Raw genomic sequence first — 22,818 nt, 5'->3', positions numbered from 1 at the left:
CTTGGCTTCACATTAGTATGTTGCACACATGACCAATAACCAGTGTTATTAAATGATCCTCAAACTCTGCTCCTCTACCTGCATTTTCTTGTACGTGACAGGCTTCTTTTACACTGACTGTACATAAAAGATGGACATGGTCTCTATGACGCCTGGGTTGTTTTTTCAGAAGCCCGGGTGTGTCAAATGTCTGCCTCCGCCTCTGCTTCACCCATTGGTTTTGAACTCCTTCATGTCACAGATAGGCCACGCCCCCAATAATGCAAACTTTAAACCTTCATGCAATTTAAGCAGGTGAGTTATACAAACATTCTTCCTTGTATATCGGTTAAGATAGAGACCAAAATTGTTTTATTTCAGGCAGTAAACATTTTTAATTTCTGCTGTAAAGTTTCAACACATGAGTCTGCAGGAACTCAGGAGTCTCCAGTGGACATTAGAGGAACTGCAGGTTTCGTCTTCTTAAAAAAACAATGTTTTCATCCCACTCTTTTTGTCAGAAACTCCGAGATTAAGCTTTTATGAGAATCACAAATTTAAAAACACCTTATTAGATCAAACTGAATAAAAGTCCATAAAATATTTTAAACTGGCTCCACACCTGAAACCCTTCTCTGTGTAAACTTAGGTCATTCACACAGTTTAAAATCATGCAAATCATTAAGTTTTATTGACGTTTTAAACAGTGTCTCAAATTTAAATAGCAGACACATCTGGGCTAGTTTTAGCACTGATGGCTCAGTTACATGTCATGTAGTCCAGACAAGTGTCAAAGGTCACGAGGAGAGAATAACTACGGGTTACAGCAATCGTAGTGTGACCCGGACGTGCAGACATAAAAAACAAGTCTCCATCTTTGTTCTTAAAACAAAACAACTAAAATAAAATGATTATTGTGTCCGAATCTGTTTCTCAATAATGCCATCATTTTACTTTTCTTTGCTTTTTCTTTGCTTCATGAAAGTCCAAATTCAATCCTTGCCAGACTATTTCAGTTCTTATTCATTTATTTAGATCATTTATTTTCATTATGATTATAGTTTAAGGAAATCCACTTTATGAAAAAGACAAATTCCTGGATTTTTCCTGGATATCCATCCTTTGGCAAGCCCTATTTTTAACCAGTTTTATTAACTGGGGTTTCATTTAATTAAGCTTAATTGACATTTTTGTTTATCAGATGGTCAGAAACATTAAGAATGGCTCAAAAGAGAGCGCCAAAACATAATAATAATTAGGCTACTGTATGTGATCAGGAAGGTTTATGTGCACAGTCAACTCTAGTCTGCAGCAACTGAAACAGTTTTGTGAATTTTACTCGATAAAAGCTTAAATCCATGAGATTAAGTGATGGGCTGTCACTGTGTTTTTTCCTCTTCTAAAAATTGGCACTGACAGACAAAAGCGACTGAAATGATTACATTAATCCTGCTTTTGAATTTATTTTGAAGGCTTACGCGCGTCAAGAAAATCTTGACTCCTGCTGGCTTGCCGTAGTCTATTTCCATGGTGACAGCAGTAAACAAGAGCGCCGTTATCTGTTTAAATTAAAAGTTTCTCTGTTTCTGGCCCGAAGGCTCAAATGTCCGTTCAGGCGGATCCTCCGGAGCAGGAGGAGACTGATCTGCTCTTCATCGTGTTTGAAGGATCCTCCCCGGAGGATGTGTCCCACGCCAGGCAGCTGTGGAGCTCCCTGTCCCTGCTGCCGCCGCTGGAGTCGCGGCTGGTGTCGGCGGATATCCGCCAGAGGCTGCCGGTGTCTCGGCCGCAGCGCAGCGGCAGCACCGCCGCCGGTCCCGCTCCGGAGCCGCAAAGAGTCCCCGATCCCCGGCAGAGGCAGGAGGAGAGGCAGCGGTACGCGGCCATGGGGGACCAGAGGAAGGAGATCCTGGCTCTGCTGAGGAGGCAGAGGGAGCGGAGGATCCAGAAGGAGCTGCTCTCTGTGGCCTTCAAGCCCAAAGGGAAAGTCGGCAGAGAAAACATAGGAAAAGAAAAGCCTGAGGAGAACTCTGAGGAGGACAGGGAGCTGGTCAGGCAGCTTCAGTAGGAGGGAACTGGGAGTGTAGAGAGGAGCAGGTGTGTTTGAGATAAACTGCAGGATTAGTTTAAAGTGTTCAGACAACAAAACGTCTCTCACACACACTGCCTTAATATATCAAAACCAGTTTATCCATATGACTGCTTCAGTATGGGCACACTGTGGGAAAAACAGATATGTAAAGCAGTGTAAAAAAAAAGTATTATAAAGGGGAGCCAAACAGCTCTGGTGGCGACTAAATAATATTTTAAATACTGATCTGCTGATGATCCTGTAGAACAACCGGAAGTCACAAAAAATGGGACTAAAGTGGTTAAAAATTAAATGAGGGAGACCAGTTTCCTGTTTCTTTTTCTAAAGAATGCACTTCTGTAAATATAGTTATATAATATTAAATAACATTACATTATGCAATAAAAGCTGCTATCCTAATTACAGTTTTTTCTGAATGCTTAAACCCTAACTGTGATTCCTGTAGCACAATCTCTAAAACTATTCAGACTTATAGCAAAACCACTCACTGAGTTTGCAAAACTAAAAGCACAAAAACTGCTTTGCACTCAGTTTGCAATTTTGTAACACACACTTTGCAAAACTGTAGGCACAATTCACTGCACAACACTCAATTACCAAATTTCCAACACACTCCTAGCAAAAGTATACACATGTATGGCTATCATTAACACTAATTTGCCAACTGTCTGGCACACTTTCACATGTGAAAACTTCTTTAGATAATTAGTTCACTTTGCAATCAGCCTAAGCACTATAATACAGGTAAGCTGTGTGTGCGGAGTACAATGGAGGGAGCAGGAAGAGTGAGAAGAAGAGGAGGCCGAGGAAGAGGACGTGGAGGTGAAGAAGTAGGATGAAGAGGACGACAAGGACAAGGAGGAGCAAGAGGAAGACGAGGAGGGGGCAGAGGAAGGGTAGGAAGAGTAAGAAATAGAATTGCTGATGACATCAGAGCTACAATAGTGGACCATGTAATCTACCGTGGAATGACCCTGAGGGTAGCTGGCCAACGGGTCCAGCCTAACTCGAGCCGCTACACTGTAGCAAGTACCATAAGGACATCTTGAAATGAGAATCGGTTAGTACAGTCACTCCGCACAAAGATTTGTAGCACTGCCATATGCCAATGAGAAACACACCAACACCATTGATGTAAAAATACTGAAATTGTTACTTTACAGAATTGCTAGATGACCAGATGCTGGGGCAGAGGAAGCATGTTCACTGCAGACCAAGTAACCCATAGAGTCATTATGGCGATTGCAAATAATCCTATACTTGGAAATAAACACTTGTGTTTGTTTTGATGTGTTTGAATAAACACCAGTACTTGAAGTTTGGATCCCTCTATGCTTATGGATCTATGACAGAAGTATGAGCTCACACTGACATAGCCTACCTTGTGCACAGGGAAAGCAAAAGCCAGATGTGTTTTGTATTCATACCATCAGTGTGCAGTTGGCGCATTGTGTGCTTAGTAGATGATGGCTTGTGTGTACTGTTTGATACGGAAACACCATTTTTACGAAGGTGTGAAGAGTTAATCTAGCTGTGTTTGCTTTTGCAAGAGAACTACAATGTTTTGATTATTGGTTGACAGGTTTTCTTATTTGTGTGAAGAGTTTTGCAAAATTAGCCAATAGTTACAATAAATGTGCTTAAGCAATCAGAAAAAACTGTAAATGGTTCAGGTCATGTCTTCTGTTCTATTACAGGTGTTCCTCAGGGATCCATTCTGGGACCTCGTTAATTCACTGGGCTGATAACATTTTAAAGTATATCTGGCCATTAAAATGTTTCTTTTTTGTTTAACTAAAAAAATGAACCACATTACATTTATATGCAAAGACGATGCTTTATAGGCCACAATATTTTTGAGTAGTCACCAGCAGCCCATCTAAGTTTAGGGGGTGAGTGTTCGATTAACATCCACTGCTGTTTGAAGAATTTTGAAGAATATAGATATTTCCACCCAACAGCATCACTTTCATTGAAGAGACATGCCATACCACACACTTTTACAAGTTTTATAAGCTTGTATGATCTAAGTCTTACCAGGTTTTATTTAAAATTTAAAACACACTCTTTATTGGAAAGGTAACAACCTCTGCTTTCTAAAAATATTCCTAAATGTCACGGACAAAAATAAAACCCATTTATTCTGCTGATGAGCTGCTGGGTCATAAGAAACTATATCTGCTAATTAGCTTCACACAGAGAACAGATGAGGCGTGTTTTGTAGTTTTAATCTGATTTTTTATGTAAATAAGAATAATCTGATTGTGTTTGGAGTGTTAGACTGATACTGGTGTCAGACACAGCGTACACAGCAGTTTGCTTCAAACAGCATTACATAATGTGATGTGAAGCCTGTGTGGATATTCAAATTCCAAATGTCCAGTGGAGAAGGGCCGACCATAATAGGATAAGAAGAGTCCTGCTGACTGTTGACTTGAGCTAATTTGGTTAAAGTTTTCAAAGCGCACAGAAGCCCATCGCCTACAAACACTCTTTAACCTCTCAAACCCAGATTGTGAGAGTAAGTCACTCTTAAGTGACTCTAAAGTGATCCTCCACTCAAAATCCAAGTATCCGAGTATCAATAATGCCCTTCAGCGCTGGCTATAATAAGAACGTCACTAGTACCTCTCCTAATGATCATTTCTTTTATGGCATTGTTGAAACTTTAATATTGGATGCTGTGGAGATCCTAATGTGACCCAATCTTACCATAACCTTTGACAGAAGTTCGGTAAGGGCTTTATTGCTTTATTACTTCTTCTTATGTCCTATTATTGGATTGTCAGTCATCTGTGAAGTACTTTGAAGTTCACCAACCTGCTTGAAAGGTGCTTACAAGTATGATTCATTATTTATCAAAGAGACCATTATGAACATCAACAGGCTCTGTATAATAGCTCACCCAGAGTTTATATTAGATATGTGAGGTTTCAAAAACACTTCTCCTCTTAGGCTACGTTCACACTGCAGGTGAAAGCGCATCAAATCCGATTTTTTTGACCCTATGCGACCCATATCCGATCATGGTATGACAGTGTGAACGGCACAAATCCGATATTTTCAAATCCGATCTGGTTCACTTTCATATGTGGCACTGAATCCGATACATATCCGATGTTTCAGAAAGCGACTGCTGTTTGATGGTCAAGTCGCATTAAATCCGTCTTTTACGTCACTGACACAAGACAGACGCTAATTATCAGCACCGGAGAAGACATCGTGAACGCTTTCTGGCCATCCAGTGAAACTGTTGGGAAGACAACGTGAACATTTTATTTGTACTGTATAATCTGCAGATTCTGACAGAAATCTACAACTATCCTTTCAAGCAGCGCTCCTCTAAAACAGCAATAAGGATCATTATTAGGTTATTTACATTATTATGTAGATAACAAAATAACTTAAAGCAAAAATTGGGAAACGTAAAGTCCGAAGTCTTTATATTAAGGCCATCAGTCAAACAATACTGTTTGCTCTGGGTCTAAACAGAGCGCGTTGTGTGTGACGTCTTCTTTTGCGCATGCGGCCGCTTTGAGCGTTCACACTAGAGCGCGTTCGCATTTTATCTGTAGTGTGAACGAGCAGACAAAAAAATCGGATTTGATCAAAAAATCGGAATTGAGCATTAAGACCTGCAGAGTGAACGTAGCCTTATAGTGTGCTGTAAATTGAGAGAACCAATCCCATTTGGATTATGAGTGATAATGCCGTGACCATCCAATCAGACCTACTTTGGGCTGCGACTCTGTGAACGGTCCGACATCTTCCTCCTTGAGATTTGGACAGCCTTAATTTGGAACACCTGCCAGTTTGTCCCGTTCAGCCGCGGCCTGTCTGAGAGCGCAGTTACGTCGGTAATTGCACTCAGATCTGTCTCCTGTCATCATCGTGGTCTGAAAACACTGTGATACTCACCTGGAGGTTCAAAATAGAACTTCTCCAAACCCATGCTTGATGTCATAGTGGCTGTGTCCATCTTTTATGTACAGTCTATAACATGGGTGGAGGAACTCTTGGGCTTGAGGGCCGGTGTTCTGCAGGTTTTAGATGTGTCCTTGATCCAACACAGCTAGTTGAAATGGCTAAATGACCTCGTCAACATGTCCTGAGGTTCTCCAGAGGCCTGCTAATGAACTAATCATTTGATTCAGGTGTGTTGACCCAGGGTGAGATCTAAAACCAGCAGGACACCGGCCCAGGACAGTTCCCCACCCCTGGTCTATAAGACTACCTTTTTGAAGCCTTTGTCATCGTCATCTTGGTATTTGAATAAAAGCTTAGAGCTGTCGAGTTATCAGCTCATGCTAGAAGTGGTTATCTCGGTGGATCTCTGTCTCCTGACAAAGCATGAAACAGTCGCGTAAAAGTAATGTGTGCATAAACTGACATGTTTTACTTTGGTTTTTAACCTTCAGTACGCCACGAGTCTGCAGCACGTCTGTTTTCAAACCACCTCAGAGCTTTAAAAAACAAGGCAGCTGCTGCTGTAGGAGTTTGTAGCTGAATGATTAGAATATGTTAAAGGTTTAAGTATTTATACACGTTTATGCGTTTTGATTAGGTTATTTTTATTTAGCTTGTTATTTAGTCTTATTTTTCTTTTGGTTGTTTAGTTGTTTTTGAGAAGGTAGAGAGGTACAGGACCAGCATGCACTAAAGAATCCATTTTTTTTAGCAGTGCAAAGGATGAAATAAACCATAAATTCCCCTGATTTTATTTGAGTTCTTTTTCCTGCATACATTATTTGCTCATCATGCATCAGTGTCCTTTTAAATGGTGGTTTTTCAGTTTGAATGTGAGCAATAGCCACTATAGTTGCAGTTGAACAGTGTTGGTGCCAAACATTGAATGAAAATTAAATAAATCTGTGAACGAGAATCATAAACTGTGAAAGTAAGTGCATCTGTGTGGGACTTGCACTTATCTTTTCTTGTTTTTCTTTCCTACAGCTCAAATAATTGTTTTTTCAGAGATTCTTCTTTAAAGTTTAATACTTGGAAACTTGATTTAGGCAATGGTTTCAAATGTGATCTTTAACTTGAAAAGATTTCAGCAGCTGACGATTTAAAGATGATTTTAGAGGTGGTTGCAGTGACGACAATTCACCATAAGATGTCAGTAAAAGTTCATTTGTGGGAAATCTCCTGAGATGAAGCTGTTTATTTTCCGCACTGCAATCCCTCCGATGGTTATTTGTTTGCTCAGACTACTTTCACCCAAATAATTTATCACGGCACCCTGCAGCTCCGAGGCTGCCCGGTGGGTGATATCTCGGCTCAGCAGTCTCTCCTCTCTCAGGGCTGGAAAACAGATCGCTGTAATATCTGCCCGCCAGCTGTTGCCCGCTCTGTTTGCTGCATGCGCTTCATCACCGCTCTTATGAGACGCAGCTCTCTGAGGGAGTATTACGGTCAGTGGAAACTGATGTTCCTGATATTTACCTGACATTTCACACAGAGCCAGGAGACTCTGGGAGCTGATCTGCTGAAGCCCGGTGTGGGAAACATGTTGCTGAAAATCCAACTTCTTCTCTGTCAGGAGAAACTTCTTTAAAAATACATGAAGCTTTCATAAATTCTTAAATGCTGTAAACAGGATCTGTGGGCGAATCAAATGTTAAACCTTCTTTGTAAATATTTTCTGATGATCTGAATCAATGGTGTTTTATTCCCTGATGTCATTTCCTTTCTTTAAACATATTTCCCATAAATACTTAATACTACTATAATAAACCCCATTAAATGATGCAAATAAACATTTGTTACTCCATCTCAGTCCTTTATCCATCCATCCACTTTCTCTTATTTTCTCTTATCCTGACCTGGTCACCTGAGCAAGAATTCCCAGACCTCCCTTTTCTCAGCCACCTTCTCCAGCTTATCCAAGGGAACACCGAAGCGTTCCCAGGCCAGCTGAGAGTTGTAATCTCTTTAGCATGTCCTGAGTGTGCCTCGGGGCCTCCTCCCTGTGGGACATGCCCAAAACGCATCATTTTCAGATGCCCGAAACACCTCAACTGGCTCCTTTTGAGGTGGAGGAATAGCAGCTCTATTTCCACTGCTCATGCTCTTGTTTTTTCGGTGTCTACCCAGAGCTCGTGACCATGGGTGAGGGCAGGGACGTAGATCGACCGATAATTTGACAGCTTAGCTTTTATGCTCAGCTCTCTCTCCTCTCCAGTACCCTGGCGTAGAGAGGAGCCTGAGGAATGTAACCCCCTCCTGTAGTGGGATGGGAACACTACCCCAGTCTGCCAATCCAGAGGCACCGCCCCAGATCTCCGTGTTGTAGAGGCGCGTCAACCAGGACGGCCCTACAACAACCAGAACCTTTAGGAACTCAGGGCGAACCCACCCTCTGTGATGTCACCCATCACTGAGGTAGTTCAACAACTTTCTGACTATCTCACCTTTTATATGAGTCTGGTGTTCCTACTGAAGATTACAGTTGTTAAAACTGCTAAAAGAAAGTATTATATATTCTTACTGTTATATTGTGGTCTGTTTTTATTGGCAGATAAATTCTTGTGATGAAAAAACCATTGCATGTAAAGTTTACATACATTCATCCTGGTGATGTAGTAGCTCATCCAGCTTGTGAGCCATCACCCTGTCCTCCGTTAGTCGGTCACTGTGTGCGGCTTTAAGCAAAGTCTACCTGATCGACACGGCAGGAGAGGCAGGGATTCAGAAACAGCAAAATTACAAGCTGTTAAACCAAAACAAAGCTGAAAGATGCTAAAAATCTTTATCAAGTTCTTTGGCTTATGTCTTCACTGAGCCCTCTCACTTGACATTTAGTCATTTGAGCCACTGCAAATATGAAATTATTGATCTATGCATCTTAAAATGTGACATATTTGCATATTTGGGAAGAAGAAAAAGAACTTTGAGTTCTCCTCAGACCTCCTCCACTGTCGGTGATGCATGCTGTGCTCATGCAGCCTCCAAATGGTGACATAAACCTCTTGTTTGGCACTAAGTGAGGTACAGCACAGTGTCAGTCCTTGGAGGATATCGTACATTAGATGCATATTTCTGTGCTGCCCCTGGGCCTAATGGGGCTTGATGATAGTAATGCTTCATCTCAAGGAGGACCTGCATTTTTAAGTGCATACAAACAAGCTGACTGCGTGACCTTCTCTGTTAATGACAGCGCAGCATTGCATAAGAGCTTTTAAACACTGCAGCGAGGTTGGATATACATCAGTGGGTGTTGTGTTGTGGGCATAAGTAATACAAATAAATTAGCTGCAGATGAGCTGGAAGTAGGTTATTTGTTTCCATTAGAAACAAGGAGGACTCATAATGAGACAATTTATTTTCAGCGAGGTCTACCCCGGTGATCGATGCCCTGTATTCTCATGAATTCATCTTGGCCTGGACTCAGTCTCACTCTGGGATTTCCAGGGAGTGATCAATATCCTTCCTATTGACAGTGACCTTGTCTGTGAGGTCACCCAGTGGATCTGTGTTTGGACCTCGAGCTTTCACAGAAAACGGATTAGACTGCATGTCTTCTTGGATTTCAGAGTTCAGTTCAGTCCAATTGCTCATCCCTTCCTGTGGCATGAGTCAGGAGACTGAAGTGTTCTCACTGTGGCAATAAACACTGTGAACAACTACCTTCTTCAGACAGCTTCCTCCTTTTGAGATGAGATCAAACAGAGACAAAGGAGGAAACTGGCTTTCAAAGTTTTCATTCAGTGCTGTTGTAATACACTGTTACATAAAAGCTAACATTTTCCAAGCATGTAGGTGCTTTAATACTTGAAATCCAGAGAGCAAGGTGGCACATTTAAGTGTGTAATGAACTAAAGTCCAATATTCAGCCTTTTTTTTAGCTCAGTTTTGGTCTCCACCATCTTCTATCTGCGACTATTTAGCTGCTAACTCCTCCAGCTGTTCATTACCTTACATTTAGCTATGTTGAGCAGGTCGTTTACAGCAGCTTTCTGTGTAAACCGCTGCCCACTGCAGCTGAAAACAAAGACACGAACAGTGAAAAACCCAGGCAATAATTCTTTGGAGCATCACTGTGATTAGCTGCCCTGAGATTTGACGCTGTTGCGTTCACTGTCAGTTGTGGCCACTTTATGTTTAAGTGGTTGGTTAAAGTTATTTAACTGGATTAAATGTTGACCGGGCTGATGTAAAACACATTTAGCTGAAGAGCTTTAGTAACGTTTGAGCCACATCAGCAGTGTTTTACAGTTTGTCTCATCCATCTGAAACTACAGCCGATCAAACATCCCTGAGCAGCGAAGCAGTTTAGTGCAGCTCTGAGACGAATCAGGTGAATCCCAAAAGACATCTGAAAGTCAGAGAACAGCCGCGTGTTATGTTCTTTGAAAGTGGGACTAGTTTACAAACCTGCTACTTATCAACTGTAAAACATCCCACCGGCTGTGTAACCTTTATTGGAGAGGAGGCAGCTGTGTGTCACTTCATTTCCAGCTCAAACTCAGGGACGTGGCTTTGGAAAGCCAGCGCTGTGTCGCTGTGATTTGTGTGGCTCTACAGTTTACTGACCGTGAGGTTTATTTATGTATTTTTTATGCGTGCTCTGGTCTTGTATTACACAAACATGAACGTCATCAATGCTCTTCTCTAACAGAGCAAATGAAGCACTTCAGTGTCAGCATATGCAGGTCTGATCACACAACAGAAGCTTTGTGGCTATTCAGAACATCAGCTTATAATAATTATACTTATTATTTAGAAAAATATTCTCCTCTGTCCACACCTGCTCATCAAACCACAGCAGCAGCAGCAACAACAACAAAACTAAAAACAGGACTCTACAAATCAAGAGGTAACAAAAGGTAGGCGTGCAGGCTTACAAAAACCTCACAACAATAGGCAAAGTGTACTTACTTTAATTTTTATGCAGATAAAAACAACAGAAAATTAATTCCTAAAGATAAAAGTAGCAATTTTTGACCATTAGGGGGCAGAAATGCCACTTTTTACAGCCAGCAGATGGTGACATTTAAACATTTTATTACAACATCCAGTAGATACAGAAGAACACTGTAAGTCCAATATTGACCTTTCTTGGCAGTAAATATTGTTTTCCAGGCACACATGGCAGGTTATAACATCAAACCAAAGTAATCTGGTTTGATCTTATAATCGCGGATAGGTTTATACTGTTAGCAATCTGGGCATGTTGCTTGACAGCTCGTTCAAACTCGATAAACAAGTGTCTGCTGTAGTTAGATCTAGTTTCTACCAACTCCGTCTCATCTCTAAGGCGAGGCATATGTTCTGCATAAGGACCTGGAAAAGCTCATCCACGCCTTTGTGACCTCAAGGCTGGATTACTGCAACTCACTTTATTTTGGTCTTCATTCTGCCCTCCTTCATAGACTACAGACTGTCCAAAATGCTGCAGCACGCATTCTGACCAGAACTGGGAAGTTTGCCTGTATCACTCCTGTTCTAGCTGACCTGCATTGGCTACCCATAAAATACCGTATCCAATTTAAAATACTGCTGCTCACGTTTAAAATTACCAACAACACAGCACCGAGCTACCTTGAGGAACTCCTTAAATCGTATGTTCCTGCCAGAGCGCTACTCAGATCATCTACTCAGTTACTCCTGGTGCAGCCTAGATCTCGGCTGAAGTCTAGAGGTGACCGGGCGTTTGCCCTGGCTGCACCAGAGTTGTGGAATAACCTTCCGATTGTGATCCGGGCGTCTGATTCCATCCAATCTTTTAAATCACGGTTAAAAACCTATTTGTTTAATCTCGCCTTTCCTGCTTGTTAATGCTCGCACCTGACTTTTAGACTTACTCTATTTTTTCTTACACATTTTTTTTTAAATGGCTTCTGCTTTTATTATGTTTTTATTTTGATATGCATTTTATATTACCCCTGTGTATTAGTGGCATTAACCTGTGAGTATATTTGATACTTTGCTAAAGCCTTATAATACTCGTGTTACTTCTCTTATGTTAAGCACTTTGGTATACCGCTGGTTTTTAAATGTGCTCTATAAATAAAGTTTGTTGTTGTTGTATACACCTCTGAAATGACTACACCTTGCATCATTTTGCAGATGTGACGTGCTGCATACAGGAATGATTTTGAAGATATCTCATACATCTGTTAGGTCAGTATATCCAGCTGTATGTGTCAAATTATCTTTCAGGATGTTTTAAAGAACTGGGTGGCAGCCAATTGTCTGTGTTGAAAAGCACAAAACACTAAAGTTCTTCTCTGAATCTCGGACCGTTTCACCTTCGGTTCTCCCAGCTGTGAGACATCTGGTGGTAATTCTGATGAGGCACGTCAGCCATCTTGAAAAAAACTGTTTTTATCACCTGTTCAGTATCACCTGTCTTAAATATGCTGAGTCTCAATTTGAAATGGAAATTGTCATACATGCTTATTTTTGTCATGCCTTGATTATTTTCATTTTTCACTGATAAATCCTCCCTGGATCACTTTCAAACGGTCTGCAGTGCTGTTGTAAGGTCCCAGGTGACACTGACGCTGTCTTAAACGCCTTAAGTTTCGGGTTCAGTTTAAGATTTTGGTGATTGCTTTCATGGTCAGGTTTTTTTCTAAATTTCTACAGTGATACAAAACAGTGGGGTCTCTGTGGTCAGCTGATCACTGCTCGTTAGCAGCACCTCGGTCCAGGTTAAGGACTAAGACAAATGAGGCTTTTGAGGAACTCACTCTGACTGGATTTAAGATCTGTGGACTTTGATACCTTTAAAAAAAGCTTAAAGGTACAGCTGTCTAATTTTTTAGGTTATTTGATAGAAAAAAACACTTTTGTAGTATTCAGACCTGCAGACTCAAGATATGATATTAATTACTAAGATGCAGCAGATTAGACACATAACCGTCCTGTTTCTGTGTGAGAGTTTATTCACTAGGTGTCAGAGTCCAACAAGTTACATCCACTTCAAAGATAGTTTCACTAACACTGGCTGACAGCCACCAGTGTCAGCTAACAACAGCTAAAAGGGCTCATAGCAACTAACTTTGGCTAACAGCGGCTAACAGAGGCAAAACAGTAGCACTTACCGACATAAAAGTTTAGCATGAGCTCAACAACTCACCTCAGTGTTGCCGTCATTGGACAAAAGTAAGAGGCTTCACTGACTCATCGACACATATCAGACTCGTTTCACAGTAAACAGTGGACTGACAGCCTTCCACAGATAGTGACAAACCTCTGGGGCCGACATAGTCCGGAGTCACTTTGCTATCTGCGTACACTCACTACAGGTGAATGGCGAGAGTATCTCGTTTTAAGTTGATCTAATTCATTGCTAAATGCTAATTTTATTAAAAATATAGTCTGTACAAAACTGTTTACATGAAATCTACTGGCATCTACGAGTGAAACCTTTACACTCTGTTACATTAAGACCCACCTGTACAGGCTCACTTCAATTTAGATTTATTTATTGTTGCATCTTGCAGCACTTTGGGACTTGTGTGTTTCCTTCTTTTGTTTGCTTTCTGTGTTGCCCCAGTTGCTGCTAAAATGCTTGTGTGGACATATTTGGCCTCTTTCAGTTATTTCAGGTTTAATTTTGAAGGTTGTGTCCTCATGCTGCTTTCCATTTTTTTACTTCCTTCCCTTGTTCTTTACTGTCTGCTGTAATTATTATCTGCTTGAGTTCACCTTTCCTGGAGTATATTTAGACTGCGTCCGCGGTGCAGAAACACTTTAATATTTAGATGAATTTCCCATGCGCCATTATATCTGAGTGGACAAAGCAGAAAGGAATTCTTGCTGTGACATTAGTGAATAAATCACCTTCTTTCAGCGCTAGATTAATCTGCTGAACACACCAAAGAGACTGATTGCTGCACACAAACACAAAAACAGCACCAGCCATTCATTTTAATCACAGCTCCATTGTTGAAGTGACGGTTTGGAAATGAAGCGCTTGTCTCCTCCTTATTATTTTCTGCATGTCTCTGAGTGGTGAAGATGTCAGAAACAGGTGATTGCACTGAGCAGTATTGATTACGCCACCCTATTGATTATAGAAGTACCTGCTGGTTTCACAGACCGCCTGTTCCAGCAGGCACACCTTTTATTAACAGCTATGTTTGCTGCATTCATGCAATGTTTGGGTGAATGAGACTGGATGTTTTTCTGAGAGTAAAGCTGTGCAGAGTTTAAAAATCTTAATTAGCCAATTTAGTTAATTAGCTGAACCAAACAACCATTTTAAGAAAACAGCTCAGCAGCAGCAGATTCCCACTGAGGAAGAAGAGGAGACACACAGCAGAACAGAAGTTTAATAACTTTCCTTTTATCCAGGAGGCAGATACTAAGCATCCGTAAGACTCCAGCAAATAAAATGCTTCCAAGGTTTTAGACATTTTTAATAAAAAAGTGAGTAAATGTTTAAATATTTGGACTGTGTGGGTAGCTCCATGATTCTATCAGTGTGTCGGTGAGATTATATATCACTGGATGTTTTCCTCTCAGTAATGGTCGCTGGGCAGCCGAGTTGTCAGCAGTTTATTAAATCTAATTTTTTTTAGATGATGCTGCTGTTTGAAATGGCCTATATCTCAAAATACATCATCCAATCATAAAGCCTGATAAGCGACTATGGGTGAAATAAACTTTTGTAAACTTTAGGTGAGGACTGAAGCAGCTACCAATGAGAGTGAAGGATACCCATGATTACAGATGAAAGAATTCAGACAGTTTTTCAACTCTCGGTAATGCTGCAGTGATTATTTGACTCAGGGACCTGCAGCAGTGTTTGGGCCCAGGCACGGCTAATGACGTCAGACTTGAAGACCGGATTGGTGCAGCACACTCTTTATAACCACCCAATGTTTTCACCCATGACAGCCAGAAACCACTCACCAGCCACATTTTTCCCCACAACTTGTGATTCACTAGCTGTGCCCACGTCTTCATTTTAGGGTTAGTCTTAGACTTAGTTCCTCCTACGCCGGGCGGCGCATCGGGCAGCTAGTGATCTCCATCGATGTCGGTCAGCAGCGACTGCTTCAGCTTCGTCCCAGGCAATGTCGACAGTTCTCAGATCGTCCATAAATGTTCGACGCCATGTGGTCTTTGGTCGGCCTTGCTTTCGCTTGCCAGTGCGTGGACGCCATGTCATGGCAATCTTAGCTGGGCGATGAGGGGGTAGGCGTAAAATATGGCCCGCAAAGCGGAAGCGCCTTTCTGCAACTAATGGGCGGGTGCCTGCTCTTCGTAGGACCTCCTCATTTGTTATTCGGTCCCGGTAGGAAATTCTCAGGATTCGCCGCAGGCCACGTTGTTGAAGCACGTTCAGGTGTTGAATAATTGCACTTGTTGAGCGCCAGGTTTCACTAGCGTAAAGTGCAGTAGGGAAGACGATAGAGTTCAGTAGTCTGATCTTGACCCTGACATTCAGGGAGGTCGAGTTCCAAATAGGCTGGAGACGTCGCAGGACACCAACTGCCTTCCCTACTCTGGCGTCGACATCCCGATCAGAGACCCCGTCATTCGAGATGATGCTGCCAAGATATGTAAAATTCTCCACCTCTTCAGCACGTTGTTGGTTGATCATGACAGGAATGCGGGCATGTGCAGAGCCAACTCGGAGTACCTTGGTTTTTTTGGCGCTGATTCTTAATCCAACTTTCGCCGCCTCCCTCTGCAGGGCCGTGGTCAACCTTTGGAGATCTTCCTGAGTCGAGCCCGGCAGGGCGACGTCATCTGCGAAGTCCAAGTCAGTGAGATTCCGCGCTTCGTGCCAGGGCACACCGATGTCAGCTGGGTCAACTGATCGTCGCATGATGACGTCAATTACCAACAGGGTTTAGGGTTGACAGTGTTTTTTTAGTAGATAAAGGTGAATGGCTTGAACATAAATTGAGGAAAGCCTAGGAGGGTACTGGTGGCGGCTCCCGAGCCTATCACACCCCCCATGTACTACTGAGAAGTGAAGAAGTATCCCAGCATCCTCCTCTGCCACACCAATCTTCTCCATGTCCTCCTTGACTACATCTATGAATCTTCACTCTTTTCCTCCTGTCTGGCAGCTCCATATTCCGTGATGATTTTCTGATATTAGTTCATGTTTTATTCAGTTTGTTCTGAGACCTGGGATTCAGCCCATAAAGTCATGTCACAGAGAACCAGAGCTGCCCTCTAACCGCAGACTTCCGTAGGACCATAAATCTCTTTCTGGCCTTCAGGAATTTCCCCACAGACATCATGACATCACGGTGGCTCTGTCCATCTTCTTTATACAGTCTCTGGATTTTATTGGTATATGTGTAATGTAAAAATCTGATGAAATGACTCAACCAAGATAAGAAAACTGAGAAAAAAACAAATAATCTGTTAGTCACCTGAACAGACGAGAACAGTCACTAACAGTGTAGCGCTGCATGAAGATGCCCAGTGTGTGTTTTATGTAAGCGCATGGATTGGAAACAGCGAGGATTGTTTTGGCTGAGATTTTGGGGCCAACGTAATCCAAACAGAACGTCTAAAGCTGCCTGACTGAAAACGGTCGGTTTGTGGAAGGTCGTGAGTCCTCTGTACACCGGTGTCTGTTAAAAAAAAACATTAGCATTGAATGTATTTACTTAAATATTTATATCATCTTTTAATTAAATATTAAGTACAATGTATCATTTATATTGAATTTGTTTTAAATCAATGAATTTTATCTCCATTGTTTAATTCACTGACTGACATTAAAATCTGTTTTTTAGACCTTCAGCTGTTATAAGTCTTTTAATATCTCTTTACACAGACTGTTCATGTGCACTCTAATGATTCATTCAAGGGAGAAAATTTAATAATATGAGGGCAAATTTACTAATCCGAGTGCATGAAATCCCGAGTTCCAATTTTAAAAACTAATTAGCATTATTACCTGAACTGTTTTGATTTGTTCCGCCACGCCGACCTGCATTTATGGATTTCTCTCCTGCCCACATCTTACAGACGTGTTGATTAGACTCGCTTTGATCCATAACATCTGATGTGATGAATGGACTCTGTGGAGCGTGATGGCCGGCAGACATGCAGAGAGGGAGGATTAGCTGAGCGGGTTAAATCAGGATAAATGGAGTCCCAGAGAGAGAGAGATTATTAACCTCCCAGTCAGACACACATGTTGAAGGAAACAGGTAAGGTCTCCACAGCCTTTATCAGCACTTTTTATGTATGGTATGTGTATTATGGGTCAGTTACACTTATTAAAAATAGGACGCTAACTTACTTTGAACTCTGAAAAATCACGGCTGCTTGGTGATTGCACTGAGTAGTTCCACCAACTGATCTGTCTCAGTGGTGATTGGACTGGTCTCCAGCAGCTTTTTGTGGTTTGCACATTGCTGGTTTTTACTGTAAACTGATGGGAGAGCAAACTGCCTCTGGCTGCTCTGCTCTGAGATCAGTAACCACCTGCACTTTGTATGTATGGATGATCTGATATCGTCGTGTTGGTGTTGTTCCCAGATCATCATGAAAATGTTGTTCCAGGTTCAACATTGCAAGTGACCAATCACATTGTTGTGACGTTATTATTTGGCGCGCCAAGCCATGTGTGCATTTATGAAATTCCAATGTTGCAAGGACAATATCAGTTCTGCTTACCGTTTATTAAAGGGTTACGGTTAGGGTTAGGGTGAGGGTCCATTGATCGGCGGACAGAGGAGCTTTCTCGCAGCTTAACTACAGTTTTTTGTTTTACGGCGGTTTTTCCCGAAGTCGCAAAAGTATGACATCACAACATTCTGATTGGTCACTTGCAATGTTGATCCTGGAACAACATTTACTATGTTGATCTGGGAACAACACCAACACGACAATATCAGATCGTGCTGTATGGACACACAGCTAGCATTAGCAGGTAAACGAGCTTCTTGCTAACCACCTTGGCTAACTTTTGTGATGTAGGGAAGATGGAGTTTTAAAAGTTGTTAATAACTCCTTTGATACATTCATTAGTTAGGAAAGCTGTGATGATGATGAAGGACGGTAGCGCTCACCATGTCTATAAAACAGGCAAGTTGAGCGGATGCAGTCTCGGATTAGCATCCGTGCAAATGACTGAATCTAAAATGTTTATCCAGCTGTTTTATCAACACTCTACCTTTAATTTATGGACATTATTCTGCAGAAGAAACATTGTTACCTTTGATATTTTATGCACAATTTTCCAATATTACAGTTTTATGTGTACCGAGGTGTTTTCATCGTGTTTCCTTGCTTCTTTTACCCAGTAGATCTTTATCCATAAAGTGTTTCCTAGTGAAATTTAACATGTTAACATTCAACTGAGAATTTCTTTGGAAAAATAAATGTAATTAGTAAAAATAATAGAGTGCATTCATTCACACAAGTAAAATAAAGCACCTTTTTTTTTTTAAATCATGTGTATCGAAAAAAGGTGAATGTCGGCAACTCGTGGACTGTTTTGGGGACCAGAAGTTGCCGCATTTGGATCAGATGGTGGAGGACTAATTTATCAGCCTAAAGCCTGGGTTACATGTGCATTACTGCAGTAAAGTTGGAGATTTTAACATATGTATCTGCAAACACTGACTCAAGAAACTGCAGGTCTTCTTCAGTGGCTTCTTTTGTCAGTCCTGGAAGCTGGTGGTTGATGGAGGCAAAGAAATGAAAGAGAAGACTGGACTGAACCCTCAGCGCTCAAGATTTTAGTTTAAACACCAGCCCCACATTCAGCATCAGCAACAGGATGTGGCCTGAACATGACCTGTAAAAGTGCAACGTGTGGTATTTCATTTTAATCTGACTCAGGCCAAAAATAATCATAATCTCTGTTGCTTCCTGTCCTGAGGCCAGCTTTTCTTGATTTCCCACAGTTTCTGTGTTTCTCTCTCGCTAAACTTCGCCTCATCTTTCTGCAGACTACATCAGATAAGAGATACCGAGGCTCACAAAGAAGCATGTCTTGGAGCATGCTTGATCGGTTGGCAGTCTTGCTTGCCCGGGAGATTCTCCAGGGACTGATTTGACCTGGAAAATCGAGAGTTCACATGAGCTACAAAGCCAGTGTGTTAATCTAATAGCATTGTCTACTGCAGGCTTGTTCAGTACTGGGCCAAATAAATGTGGCTGGGATGATGTAGTTTAATGATTTATCATCTGTTAACGCAGGAAGGAGTGAACTCAAAATATTATGTTTTGCATATTTAGCGTGGCTGTTTCTGCTCATTGGACCCTACTACAGCAGCTTTGCATGACTTAGCCCCGCCCATCATAGATCTGAAACAAACTTTTAAACCAAAAAAAGAAGATTTGAACAACAGGTGGGCGGGGCTTCTGTATTAGGAATACCTCCTCTCTGTCTTCAAAAACCAACAGGTGGTGTCACAGTAACTACGTTCATCTTTATACTGCCTGTGGTGTAAAGTGTGTTCACAGCCCAGCACCCACAACAAAGAAAGTGATAAGAAATCAGTAATTAAGTAACATATTTGTTACATTTTTAAAAAAATGTAACAAATAATGAGTAGTAATTATTCTAAAACTGCATCAGTTGTGTCTGTTGAAAACAATTTTAAGACAAGAAAGTTGTGTAACATATTTGCGTTTTTTAAAATATTTTAATGACTATTTGAATATTTAAAAATCACGACCATCCCAACTGCAAAGCGATCGCACTCCATCGAAGTGGACTCGGGGGACAAACATGCTCGAGCACGTCAGCAGTACAACTCGGTCTGATATGACAAGTAGCATATGTGGCTAATGTTAGCTAAATTAGATATTGATGTTCCTCTACGGTGGCCCTGAGGTGCAAAACACACACATACACACACAAAAATTAACTGTGAATAAATTATCGTTACTGCTGAACAAACCACAAATAACGTTTATACTGTGTATAGTCCAATAACAGGGTATGCAGCTGTTCATACATTTCATAGCAACAGTTTGATAATATTCATTTTTCTTGGATTTTTAAAAAAAAAAAAAAAAGTTCCACGAACAGTCATGTTTGACCATCTCCTTCAGGAGGGATGCGGCGTAATCAGAAATCTAGTTTTAAACACAATTACATTTGATTCTTAATTAATTTGATATAAATGATTAATAAATTATTCATGATGTTTTTTTAATTATTATAATTTTAATGTAATTCTTTAATTCCTCCCAAGAATCTTTTATTTAATAAATAAATAAATAAATAAATATATATTTTTTATTTTATTTTATTTTACATGGATAATATTAAACAGTTGGCGGACACATAATTGTGTTTGCCAGAAAGTCCAAGAAGGATGTTCAAGGGTGTTTGCTGGTAACAAAGAAGAAACCTTAATGAAAACATTCTTGTATTTTCTGAAATACTTCTGTGTTTTGGACTTCAGGGCCACAGTAATTTCCGCTTCTTGCTACAAGGGTCGCTATTCAGCAAAGGCTTTCACCATTTTTCAAAACTGTGACGATGTATTGATGTTAAAATACTACACACAGCACCTCAAAATAAGCAGGAGAACGCCTACTTTCACCCACAGTCTATTTCTCACACTTTACACTGACTTTCACTTCACACACAGCGAGAACATTTGTATTTTCTTTTTGTAATCCATGTTTAATCTGCCTTTTAGTTGTCCTCTTAAAACAGAAAATAAGTTCTGCCTCTGCTTTCAGTTACAGTGGACAAACTAGCGGCCGGGTCCACATGTGAAGGTGCAGTTCACCTCATCGTGTAGCCACGCCCACAACCCAGTCAATCCCCTCATTCCAATGTGTGACTCAGCACTGCTCCTCCCCCAGTGAGTCCGTGTTCTCCCCCAAGTCTATTGAGGCAGACCCCGCTCTCATCTTCCCGCGTCCCGGTCCGGGACCTGGACCGGGGCCCGCACCGGGCCCCCCGACAACAAGCCCGGCTCTGGTGCCGCTGTGGCCGGGGTAGACCTCCACGGTGCTGGAGATGGACTGGAGTGAACGGTCCCGGAAGTAGTGGAAAGCTTCCTGGTCCAGGTAGTTCTGCTCCTCACGCAGGCCCTGCTCGAAGAGCTTCCGCTTGTGTCTGAACTCGATCACAGTCTTGGTGTAGGAGTTGAGGGTGGTGACGGAGGCGGCCATGCAGCAGGTGAAGGATCCCCACGCCATGCTGAGTGGAATAAGAGAGAAGAAATCAATAAGTATGAAATATATCTTTGGAACAATGTAATTAGAATTTTGAAAGCTTGAAAGAAGAAGGCAACGGGACTTATGTAGGTCACATAGATTGGGCCTGTGGTTTTACCCTTAACCTCCAGTGACGGTAACTACCCACACCCCTTTTCAAACCGTGGGTTATGTGACGACTCGCATAGTCAGGAGTGGGCCAACCATCATCTGGACCACATAGACAGAAACAACGCCCACTAGGAGTCGATAGGAACCCTTGACCTTTTGTGTCTAAAGAACCGTCTTGGATGAGAGGTGAAACATCTTCACCTTCTACCAACACAAACTACCATGAACCGAATGACTGAGAACTTGCACACTTATAGATTTTTTTGCTCCTATTTAAAATAAAATAATCTTTCGATTCAGCACAAACAAATAAGGGCATCGTTTGTTCATCAAAGCTCAGTCCCCCAGCCTCCAGGTCTGCTGGGGAACACCGATGTGTTCCCAAATCGACCGCGAAATGTAATTCTGAGTTTTTCATCTTCATTCCTTCAAATGTTAGCAGGACGATGATCGATGCTCAGCTACCTCAGAGTGTGTGGTGACTCTGGAGAGCCTAATGTTGAGCAAACAGTGTGGGAAATAAATGCTCTACAGCACAAAAAAAAAACAAAAAAACAGGCAGAGGTCTTTAAACACGCTGAGCAAGAAAACCACGAGATAAAACAAAATGACGCATAAAATCCATCACTTTTTATCTTGGGACAACAGGAATCCATAGTGTGATGTAATTTGGATAATACACTATAAACTCAATCACTTTTCCTTCTCTTTTGTAGGATTATGTTTATAACTGAACCATTACTGTTCCTCAGAGGAAGCAGAGAAACTGTTTAAAGGCAAAACCAAATAAACAATATGAAATTACAGCAATAAATCTTCACGTATAGCACCGCAGTGAAGCATATAACAAGTCACCGCAACGTAAAACATATAAATTACCCTCAGTCGATGACACCGTTTCTTTATTTCTTTTGTTTACTGATTACATTTCAGTTTTACACCCGATTACTGTTGGAGCTACAAGCTTATTATAGTCAACGTTTTAGTTCGTTAACATTTAATATTACAGTCTGACAAATCTTTGATATGTTTATTAACCCTTTAAGACCTACCATAGAACCAAGTTCGCCAGAGCTTATATTATATTTTTACATGCTGTGGAGCCATTTTTGGGAGCATTTCAAGTTGCTATACATCAATACAACCATTATAGCCCAAACTTTAATAATATGTCTGCATTAGGTGCATAGTAATTACATAAATTGCAAAAAAGTGCAATAAACTACAAAAAAATTGAAAATCGTTTTTGTTTTTTTAACATATATTTCTAGTTAGAGAAATTTAAGAGGCTTATCCCTCAAAACTGTAAATACAAAAAAGTTACACAAACTAGTTTCCCACCACAGGAAATTTATTTTGAGTGTCTTCATAGTTTTATTTTTGAAATACACCAATTTTTATATACTGCAGGAAAAACGAAAATAAATATTATAGTGCAAATTTGCAAAATAACAGCATATGCATCAAAATAAACTATTTCCAGCAGTGCAATATGAGTCTTAAGCATCCCAGAAACG

At 41.1% G+C, this 22,818-nt stretch overlaps 2 protein-coding genes across 2 annotated transcripts in view; one reads left to right on the top strand and one right to left on the bottom strand.

The window, feature by feature from the left end:
* Positions 1-1,558: 1,558 nt before the first annotated feature.
* Positions 1,559-7,844, top strand: hoatz (HOATZ cilia and flagella associated protein). The gene is made up of 2 exons (XM_080906078.1): positions 1,559-3,288; positions 3,769-7,844. Exon 1 carries the CDS (start codon positions 1,583-1,585, stop codon positions 2,045-2,047), a length of 465 nt encoding a protein of 154 aa, XP_080762204.1. The 5' UTR covers positions 1,559-1,582; the 3' UTR covers positions 2,048-3,288; positions 3,769-7,844.
* Positions 7,845-19,668: 11,824 nt separating this feature from the next.
* The window catches only part of gsg1l (gsg1-like), a 43,132-nt gene continuing 39,982 nt past the window's right edge, over positions 19,669-22,818 (bottom strand). The window contains exon 5 of the mRNA XM_080904481.1: positions 19,669-21,173. Coding sequence (XP_080760607.1) covers positions 20,813-21,173 — 361 coding nt within the window. The 3' untranslated portion in view covers positions 19,669-20,812. The remainder of the gene's footprint in view (positions 21,174-22,818) is intronic.

The sequence above is a fragment of the Rhamphochromis sp. 'chilingali' genome (assembly GCF_963969265.1).
Source record: "Rhamphochromis sp. 'chilingali' genome assembly, chromosome: 15".
In the NCBI taxonomy this organism is placed as follows: domain Eukaryota; kingdom Metazoa; phylum Chordata; class Actinopteri; order Cichliformes; family Cichlidae; genus Rhamphochromis; species Rhamphochromis sp. 'chilingali'.
Note: the sequence above shows the minus strand (reverse complement) of the source record. Positions and strands in the feature narration are given on the sequence as shown.